Source organism: Lutjanus erythropterus, chromosome 16, assembly GCF_056507025.1.
Source record: "Lutjanus erythropterus isolate fLutEry1 chromosome 16, fLutEry1.hap2, whole genome shotgun sequence".
Lineage (NCBI taxonomy): Eukaryota > Metazoa > Chordata > Actinopteri > Lutjaniformes > Lutjanidae > Lutjanus > Lutjanus erythropterus.
In genome coordinates this window covers 37,786,939-37,796,988 of record NC_139332.1, presented here as the reverse complement: position 1 = coordinate 37,796,988, position 10,050 = coordinate 37,786,939, and the positions used below count along the sequence as shown (strand labels likewise).

Below are 10,050 nucleotides of genomic sequence, written 5' to 3'. Positions count from 1 at the left end.
AAATTTAAGAAGTACGAGAAAATGATCAAAATCACATATTTGAGCTCATTAATGTCCAGGAGACACAAAGACGAGATCATATTTTGAACTTTTCCTGTCCTCTGAGTGGACAGAAGGATCATCTTCACTTTAAAGAGTTTGTTGACTTTAGAGATTTTTAAAAAGAAATTTTCAACACATTTCACTCATGATCGCTCGATTATTTCCTGACATACATCACTGTACTTTTCTATTTTATTCATATTTTGTTTTATGTTTTTCTTTGTTTTGATTGGATCGTTTGTTTACTGACTGGTTTGTTGTTTTGCTCATTGTTTGTTTTCTGAAATGATGTTAGTTTTATTAGTATTAATATTTTCCACTTGTTTTTTTCCTACAGGGAGGGAGATTTTATTGTAGTTTTATATGTGTGCAAAAAAACTGATTGCAAAAAATCCTAAATAAAAACAGAGACCACAAGTTTGATGTTTTCAGTCAGTTTTTGTCTTTTTACTTCCAGTTTCAGTTTGGAGTTTTTGTCAGAGTTGTTTTGTTGTTCAGGAAAGCGGCATTATGACTTCATCTTCCTGACAGAAAGCTGCAGAGAGACAGACAGACATAAAGACGTCAGTTGTGTCTGATACTTGTCACACATGTCAGTGTTTAATCAGACAGGTTTACAGGTGAAGCACCTTCTTTGGGGTCGTAGAGGAACTGTGGTTCTCCAGAGAACCCGAGGCAGCTCGCCTGCTTCTTGAAATGTTCCAGGTCTGAGTCCTTCACGCTCGAGTCTTTGGCTGGAAACAAATAAAATGCGTGTTGCGTTGCTTTGTTTCAGACATAAACTGAGTTATTTCCTTCGTCTGACTCGCTTCTTACCCATCAGATAAAAAGCGTGGATGGTGACGTCGGCCTCAGAAGCGGCGCTGCTGATGTTCAGAGCGTGAAAGAACTTGTTGAGGTTGATGGTGCTGTTGCTGCTGATGAGCACACAGCCGTCGCAGCTCGGCAACACGTGGATCAACGACTTGATGTTGGCGACTGACGACAGAATCAGAGAAATGAAAACAAAACCTCATTCTCCATCTGACACACGGACTGAATATTTAGCTCTCAGACTGAAAACATCTCGACTTCTGATCAACTTTGTAGAAACAGATTCAGACATAATCAAACCAGGTCAGCAGACAGATGGATGGTTTTCACTTCACTGCAGTTTGTTTGAATCACAGATAATCAAAGTTGAAACAGAGTCTGCAGCCTCGCCAGCAGCTCAGTGTCACATGACATCAGGTAACTTACCCGACATGGTCGCCGTGTCGCCGTCAATAGTCACGTTGACTCTTGAGCCTAAACAGGTTCCATTTCTGGGAAAAGACGGAGGAAGAGTTGAGTTCATGGACCAAAAGTTGACTTAGGACCAAAGTCACTTGAAAGTGAACTTTGAGTAAAGATTATTTTATTTCTAAGGTCAAGATGCTGAACCTTCAAGCCAACACAGACAATAAATCATGTGATTACTATTAATTAAAATATATACTCTGAGCTTTTACTTCCATGTCAACAGATAAATCTCCATGACGACGGAGCATCCTCTGATGGAGCTGTTGTTGGGCCAAAAGTCTTCTTCTTTTATAACCTACTTTATTTACCTGTGTTTTTTTAATATAAATATTATCTCTGCCACCATGAATTGTAATGTTCACTTTTATGCAAATGACATTATTTGATATCCCATCGACTCTTCACTTAATCTAAAAATTTCAAATTTGGATTCTTGGATTCTTTCAAATTCTTCCTCTTTTTCGCGCTGAAAATCGAAATTTTTAAAGTTCATACTTATGTATTTGGAATTTCACTTGTGAATGTAAATGTAAACTGAAGTGCACCTTTTTAGAAGAGGTATGACTTCTAAAGTACCCAACTGATTAAAATTATGATTGACAGACTGACAGTTAATCTTCTGAAGTTGTGGAAATGTCAATAAAAACCTCCACACGTGCTTCTGAATAATGCACAGCTTGTCACATCTGCATCGAGACCTGCAGTACTGTTTATTTTATGCTATCAAATGAACTAATCTTAGCGAGAAAGCTAGTTGGCTAACATACAGGCAGCAGGCTTAGGGTTATTTTTTTTCAGGTTAGAGTAACAGTCTCTATACTGTCTGTACTCGCCTCTGTCTGCAGGGATTATCAGAGGTGACGATGCTAACTTTGTCCCTGGGATCTGTTAGCTTTAGCTTTAGCTTCAGTCTGGTAGCATGATATCATAGCTTAAATGTAGCCATCAAGTGAATGTTAGTTAGCTGATAAAATCAAAGCTGCTTTTTGTCTCTGAAATTAAGGAACCATTTCGTTTAAAGAATAGTACGAGTTACGATGGTAAATCTGTCAGTGCGTCAGTGGTAGGATGGAAAACTTCATGGGTGTAGTGACAGGTGTGGATTAGCAAAAGGTGACTCAATGTATGTCAACGTAGATCTGATTCAAAATGTTTTAGTTTGACAGATGGATAAAACGGAGCGTCATCTGCATAGAGGCGAAGCTGCAGGTTACAATGAAGAAATCTGTGAGACCTAAGAAGACAAACTGATCACTTCTAGCAGGCTTTAACACTGTTAAATATGATTTAGAGGGATTCTTTGATTAAATGTTGTCTTAAATGTAATAAAAGTGTGATTCCCTGAAGTTGAAGAACCCACATCTTGTTCGCTTGATACAGGACAACTTCACTGGTGCTGGACGGTGACGAGGTGAAGTTCATCCAGGAGCTGGAGGTTAACTTCAGGACGTTGTTATATTCATCATTATCAGTGTAACCTGCGATGAAGTTCACCCTGCCATAAAACTGCACACACATGAAGTCAGTCACAGTCAGTAATGGAAGTACGTAACATTGAAAATCAAAAACTGTTCTGGTCAGAATCAAAATCTTATTCATTTATTCTTTAATCAGATTCTCCATATTTTTTTTTTTATCATTTTGACTTTGCTCTTAATCAGAATGTTCATTTTAAGATCTATGGATTAACTCGCGTTCCCTGAAGCTCATTGTGAACCCGTCTATGTCTTCTTATTTTAAAATCTGAACAGTGTGTCCTTTAAAAAACAGGAAAACGCCGCTCCATGGATTTCAGACACATGTTTTGTTGGTAAGTGACACAACTGCTTTCTGCTGCCTCGAGATCAGAACAGTGTGTCAACAGTCCACCTGACTGCACCTCATTTTAAGACCCAGATGCCCAGGATGTCCATACGCTATTTCACATAGAGCTGCAACTATCCACTTTACAGACCACCTGCATGTTAGCATCCGGTGTTAAATCTGCAGGACTTTTTCACCCACAACTTATTAAAATACGACAATTTTTACAGTTCAATTTGTATGTATTATTAACATTTTACAGTTTGCTTTGTTTATAGTGTGTATTAGTGTTTAGTTAAGATTTTTGACCAGTTTGATATATAGATAACTGTTAGCAACACTGGGAGAGGGAGGGAGACGAGTGGACACTTCTTGCAGCGCTGACACAGAGCTGCATGAACTCAGCAGACAACATGATGAAAACCACGGCGAAGTTTATGAGGAGGGCGATCAGCTGCACGGAATCATGTTTTACACAGAAATCCAGAGGGTTCGCCTTTAAACGGTCTCTGTGTTTTACAGTGACTGAGCAGAGCTGGTGTCTGTGTCTGCTGAGTGCATACAGCTCTGTGTCAGCGCTGTCCAAAGTGTCCATTCATGTTCCTCTGCCTCTCGACTCAAAACAGCTGAGAAACGTGGAGTTAATTCATAATTACTAACTAAACACTAATACAAACTCTTTGCAAAGCAAACAGTGAAGTATTGGCAATATGTACAAATGGAACTGTTAAAAGTGAAGTGATTTAATAACTTCTTGATGAAAAAGGCCGCTGGTGACCAGAGATGTTTACTGCAGATTTAACTCCAGAAGTAAAAAAAGTAGATATATGTCACACTACATTGTGCACATGGAGAATATTTATGTTTATATTTTTTCAGAAATTGCAGCTTGATAATCTTTACAAATTGGTTCTTAGACTTGACTGCAATGCTAATGCTAACACACTGAGGCTAAAGCTTCTACAGGAAACTTTCATGTTATGTTGGTTTTGGACAGATGCAGTGGTGTTTCCAACCCTCATAACCACAAACCACAAAATCTCCTGCTGCTTCTTTTTAACTGGCTAATGTTCGACTCACTGTGACTTTGTTGGTGAAAATGTAAACAGGCTGGTTTCATCAGATTTCACAGAGAACCTGAAGTTTAAGAATTTCACAAAGAGCTGAATACAGTTTGAATGTCTCAGAGCTGAGGGCAGGAACCAGAGGAGGACTCACCTCAGAGGGGTCGGCCAGAGACAAAGGTGTGATCAAAGGTTTGCATTCTTCAGGCGTCAGAGCCGAGACGCTCAGAAACAAGCCGGCGACCAGGAGGAGAGAAGCGAAGCACAGACTCATGATGCTGCAGCCGGAGACAACAGACGTCAGACGATGTGAGACCTCAGACTGATGATCAGACTTTATACAAGCTGCTGGACTGAACTCACTGTTTACATAAAAGAGCTGATTTCAAGTTCCTTTTTTTCTCTCTTCAGGGTTTGCCAGGATTTCATAAGAGAAGATAAACTTTATTGATCCACAGCAGAGAAACTCAGTACAAAGTACAAACTTAATGCTCTAATGTGGTTTACCCATAATGCTTTAGGGGTAAAAAAAAAAGATGTATAATGTTGCCATGGAGTCAGTGGACTGATTTATAGTTTATATTTGTTAACTTTTAGTCAAAGTGCTTCCAGTGTGTGTGTGTGTGTGTGTGTGTTTGTGTGTGTGTGTGTGTGTGATTCTCAGGTAAATTCTGATTCTGTTGTGTGGAACCTTCACAGTCAAAAACACACGGTCACAACATTTTATTCAGTTATTCAGAAAAATAAAAACAAAGACCACAAGTTTGATGTTTTCAGTCAGTTTTTGTCTTTTTACTTCCAGTTTCAGTTTGGAGTTTTTGTCAGAGTTGTTTTGTTGTTCAGGAAAGCGGCATTATGACTTCATCTTCCTGACAGAAAGCTGCAGAGAGACAGACAGACATAAAGACGTCAGTTGTGTCTGATACTTGTCACACATGTCAGTGTTTAATCAGACAGGTTTACAGGTGAAGCACCTTCTTTGGGGTCGTAGAGGAACTGTGGTTCTCCAGAGAACCCGAGGCAGCTCGCCTGCTTCTTGAAATGTTCCAGGTCTGAGTCCTTCACGCTCGAGTCTTTGGCTGGAAACAAATAAAATGCGTGTTGCGTTGCTTTGTTTCAGACATAAACTGAGTTATTTCCTTCGTCTGACTCGCTTCTTACCCATCAGATAAAAAGCGTGAGTGGTGACCTCTGCTTCAGAAGCGGCGCTGCTGACGTTCATAAGGCGAAGGAACTTGTCGAGGTTTCTGGCGGTGCTGTTGGCGCTGATGAGTACACAGCCGTCGCAGCTCGGCAACACGTGGAAGGACGACGTGATGTTGGCGACTGACGACAGAAAAATGAAAATAATAGACTGAAAACATAAGAACATAAGAACCGATTTTGTTTTTGAGCAAATGAAAGCACGTTGTCAGAGAGATGGATGTTCTGACTGATCAGGTTACAGTTTGTCTGAATCCGTGATAATAAAAGTTGAAACAGAGAATCATCGTCTACAGCAGCAGCTCAGCTTCACATCAGATCAGGTAACTTACTGGACGTTGTTGCCGTGTTGCCGTCTATAGTTACGCTGACTTTAGAGCCTAAACAGGTTCCATTCCTGAGAAAAGACAAAGGAAGAGTTGAGTTCATATTCTGGTTTTATGACTCCTCGTCCATGTTCAAGATGATTTCTGGGGGGTTGGAAAAGGGCTGAACCAAGTCTGGTAAAAGTAGGAGGGGGGTTCTGTTTCATTTGAAGAGGTTTGACTTTTATAATACCCAAATGATGAAAGTTATGTAGTGGCATGTCAATAAAAACCTCCACATGTGCTTCTGAACAATGTGCAGCTTGTCATGTTTGCATTAATTAGCACAACATGGTTTTATATTATTCCATAACATGAACTCATCTCAGCTAGCTAGCTAGTTGGCTAACATACAGGCAGCTGTGCATACTCCTGTCTACATGGATTATCAGGGGTGATGATGCTAACTTTGTCCCTGGGACCTGTTAGCTTTAGCCTCAGTCTGATAGCATGATATTATAGCTTAGATGTAGCCATCAAGTTGATGTTAGTTAGCTTGCTAAGCTCAGCTGATAAAATCACAGCTGCTTTTTGTCTGTTTCTGTCTGAATTTAAGGATTTTAATGTGACAGACAGATAAAACAGAACATCATCTGCATAGAGGTGAACAAACGTCTAATTTTCTAACCTAATATTCATTGGCAACGCAATTATTTCACTTTCAAAGCACAAAATTAATTGAACATTAGTAAAATTAGTTATGAAATATATTTCCACATCTTCATACTGTTTTAACTAAGTTTTATGAGGAACTGAAAAAAGTTTTGCATTTGAAATAGATCCCATTTATAGGATTCAGACACCATTTTACAACAACTTTTTTTTACAAGTTAAACAGATGAAGTGAAACAGAAAGTGAAGTGAAAAACTACATGTTGTTTGCAGTTTGAGTTCAGCAGGAATCTGTCAGCTCTCTGCCTGCTGTAGAATATATTGATCACTTTTCAATAATGTGAAATCAAAGTCCTGTGTTGCAAACAGAATGTTATTTGCATTCAGAAGGTTTGAGTGTGACAGAGAGATAAATCAGATGATCATCTGCATAGAGGAGGAGCTGGACGTTATGATGAGGTCATCTGTGAACCAGGAGCAGCAGACAGACACAAGGGAAGTTAGAAACATGGACCAAAGAAAATAGATATATAAATAATATAAATATTAGGGGAATTTTTAGTCGATTATGATAAAACTGACATCTTGTTTGCCTGAAACATGATGACATCATCAGTGCTGGACGGTGACGAGGTGACGTTCATCCAGGAGCTGGAGGTTATCTTCAGGATGTTGTTATATTCATCAGTATCAGTGTAACCTGCAATGAAGTTCAGCCTGCCGTACAACTGCACACACACACACACACACACACACACACACACACACACACACACACACAGAGTCAGTTAGTGACATGATGGAATACTTTAACCATTTAAATTATGTTATTCAGGGAAACTGCTTGTCTGTTCGCTTGTGTTCAGACATTTAAAGTCTGAACTTATTGAAGGAAAAAGACGTACGGCAGCTCTGAAGGGACAAACTACCTCCAACACAGAGAGCTTTTAAATCATCATGTTCTGAAGAACCATTTTCATCCAAAGAACATGCTGTGGAAGAAAGAGTTCCTCAAGTATTGTTCAAATGTTTAAAGAACTATTTTATGAAGGGTTCTTTGTACCATAATATAAAAAGGTTCTCAGTAGGATGTGGGTTCTAGATGAAACCCTTGGAATATAGAAAAGGTTCTTGATAGAACTCCCTGGGAGGATTCCTGTTTGAACCTTCAGAAGGTGGAAAGATTCTAGATTTCACCCTCAGAGAGGATTCTGGGTAGAACCATATCTCCTTTAGAACCTCTCATACAGACCTTTTCAGGTACCAGATTTAATGGAAGTTGCAGGTTTGTATTTCCTTTGTATTTTTGATTGACAGGTGAGCCTGAATGAGGCTTCAGTGTCTGTAGGCGGGTTTGATAAGTCTGGTCCAGCTGAGGATCTGTTCTCTGTCCCCGTTAATAAAATGATGGACCGCAGGCAGGAACCGAAGCGACGGCTGCTGCAGAGAACCAACAGCCTCAGTAGACGGGACACATCCTCTACCAACAGAGCTGCAGGGACACCAAGTTACTGCCAAGACTATTGATTAAAGATCCATCAATACTTTTGTAATTGGTTGAATTCTTAATGGCAGTTAATCAATAACATCCTCACTTCAAACCTGCTGCTGCATTTTCTTCTTCTTTTGTTTGCTTGATTTTATGTCATTGTTTTCATTGGACGGTTTGTGATCTGATCACCTGATTGGTCACAAAAATGCAGATGAAAGGTTGAAGTATCAATATTAATTCAAATTGTACTCAATACTCAATTATGTTTTTAAAAGTAACTAAGTAGATTACATCTTGTAATGCAAAGTAGGAGTAAAAATACAGATTTGAAAATCTAAATCAAATCTAAATAAATAAAAAAAACTAATGACAGTAATCTGAGTATTTGTTATTTCTTTTTTTAAATTATTTTACTGGTGAGAATAACAGAAACAGACGATGTTCCCTCTGAGGGTTTCATTAAGTGGAACATCAGTATTAATCAGTTACAGACTTGAAACCAGCTCGAACGTCTCAGTGTCAGTTCTAAAGGACTCACCACCGACTGGTCTTCCAGAGACAAAGGTGTGATCAAAGGTTTGCATTCTTCAGGCGTCAGAGCCGAGACGCTCAGAAACAAGCCGGCGACCAGGAGGAGAGAAGCGAAGCACAGACTCATGATGCTGCAGCCGGAGACAACAGACGTCAGACGATGTGAGACCTCAGACTGATGATCAGACTTTATACAAGCTGCTGGACTGAACTCACTGTTTACATAAAAGAGCTGATTTCAAGTTCCTTTTTTTTTTTTTCTCTTCAGGGTTTGCCAGGATTTCATAAGAGAAGATAAACTTTATTGATCCACAGCAGAGAAACTCAGGTGTTGCAGCACAACGACAGAAAGAAGTACAGAGACAGTCAATATAGAAAAGACAGACAGAAATAATAAAAGATAATAAAATGATACAATACAAAATACATAAAAGAGGATTTGGAGACAAAATTACAGGTGAAGTGAGAAAATGTAAAATATAAATAAGATGTTTGTTAGAATATGTGTAATATAACGGATGGAAGCAGCCACACTGTGCTGAAAAATGTCAAACAGGTGAGTTCATGATGTCACTGAATAAATGAGTCATGAGCCGATTGTTGCTGTAGATGGAAGTGAATCAGAAAAGAGTTTCAGTGACGGTGAGCTGAAGGTTTTACTGTGAAAAAACATCATCCTCCCATAAAACAGCAGATTTTAGAATGGAGTTTGGTTTAACAGTGTGTCCACTTTAAAGCAGCAGAGGGGATTTTAATGTGAATAACTGACACAAAATGAGATGAGCTACTTTCTGACAGTTTTTCTTCATCTCTCTGCTCCGAGGAACGAACCGCATCAAAGTAGAACCACAGATGGAATGAAAGTAGAGACCAGAACAGTAAAATAAAGTGTCTTATGACATTAAATGAGACACATGTCTGAAACACATGACCTGGACATTCAGTCAGGTAGCTGTAGGTATCAGGTTCCTCCACTTTGAAGGACGCAGACTGAAGAGAACCTTTGATTTGTTCCGTGTCAGGACACCAATCACTGATCAGCTCATTCTTGAGAACCCGGACAAAACTGAACTTTGAGCAGGTTTGAATTTTTACTCTTCAGTTATGCTAGAAAACATATTTTAAAATCTCAAACTCTCTTAAACCTTTGTTTGTTTGTTTCCACCCAGAAAGGGGCGGAGCATGATGCAGGAGCACCTGCATACCTGGAATACCTGGATTGGTTGGTCTCACCAACTCTGATCACAATTTTTTGGTGAAAGTTTATTCTCTCAGAAATACTGTATCTGTAATTTATGAAATGATTGTTTTGCTTTAATTGATTTAATTTCTAAACTGTTTCTGTGTCAGAAAACACAACTTCAGACGATTTAAAAATCTGTTAAAATCCTTCAAAACTCTCAAACTAACAATATCTACTGATAACAGAGAGGCAAATGTGTTATTATGATCATCTGTGTTAAACACTGATCCTCTCAGATCATTTTTAAAAACTGTCTGTAGACGTTTCTTCTGTGGTGTCTGATGTGACACACAGAGATAATGATGGATGAAATCAATCAGATCAATTTCACATCAACATGTAATAATAATGATACAGTATAGCTGTGAAATATCATGATGTATTATGACACAGTATATAATACAACAGCATAAC

General features: G+C 38.9%; 2 protein-coding genes across 2 annotated transcripts; both read right to left on the bottom strand.

Annotated features, from left to right (window-relative positions):
* Positions 1-460: 460 nt before the first annotated feature.
* LOC146313639 (uncharacterized) lies at positions 461-4,821 on the bottom strand. Its single transcript, XM_084739649.1, has 6 exons — positions 4,345-4,821; positions 2,684-2,829; positions 1,282-1,346; positions 859-1,020; positions 672-776; positions 461-577 (listed from the first exon to the last, which is right to left on the bottom strand). The coding sequence occupies exons 1-6, from the start codon at positions 4,462-4,464 to the stop codon at positions 537-539; spliced, it is 639 nt and encodes a 212-aa protein (XP_084595775.1). The 5' UTR covers positions 4,465-4,821; the 3' UTR covers positions 461-536.
* Positions 4,822-4,898: 77 nt separating this feature from the next.
* On the bottom strand, positions 4,899-8,574 carry LOC146313638 (uncharacterized). The gene is made up of 6 exons (XM_084739647.1): positions 8,401-8,574; positions 6,953-7,098; positions 5,726-5,790; positions 5,352-5,516; positions 5,165-5,269; positions 4,899-5,070 (listed from the first exon to the last, which is right to left on the bottom strand). The coding sequence occupies exons 1-6, from the start codon at positions 8,518-8,520 to the stop codon at positions 5,030-5,032; spliced, it is 642 nt and encodes a 213-aa protein (XP_084595773.1). The 5' UTR covers positions 8,521-8,574; the 3' UTR covers positions 4,899-5,029.
* Between the last annotated feature and the right edge of the window lie 1,476 nt (positions 8,575-10,050).

Bases quoted from the DNA above. Each gene is read 5' to 3' on its own strand.
- LOC146313638 (XM_084739647.1), bottom strand. From the start codon at position 8,520: ATGAGTCTGTGCTTCGCTTCTCTCCTCCTGGTCGCCGGCTTGTTTCTG. The intron at 7,099-8,400 runs GTGAGTCCTTTA...GTGTGTGTGCAG, and splicing joins CTCTGGAAGACCAGTCGGTG to TTGTACGGCAGGCTGAACTT. The intron at 5,270-5,351 runs GTAAGAAGCGAG...ATTTGTTTCCAG, and splicing joins TCACGCTTTTTATCTGATGG to CCAAAGACTCGAGCGTGAAG.
- LOC146313639 (XM_084739649.1), bottom strand. From the start codon at position 4,464: ATGAGTCTGTGCTTCGCTTCTCTCCTCCTGGTCGCCGGCTTGTTTCTG. The intron at 1,347-2,683 runs GTGGGTTCTTCA...GTCTTTTCCCAG, and splicing joins CTGTATCAAGCGAACAAGAT to AAATGGAACCTGTTTAGGCT. The intron at 1,021-1,281 runs GTAAGTTACCTG...TTCTGTCGTCAG, and splicing joins CGACACGGCGACCATGTCGG to TCGCCAACATCAAGTCGTTG.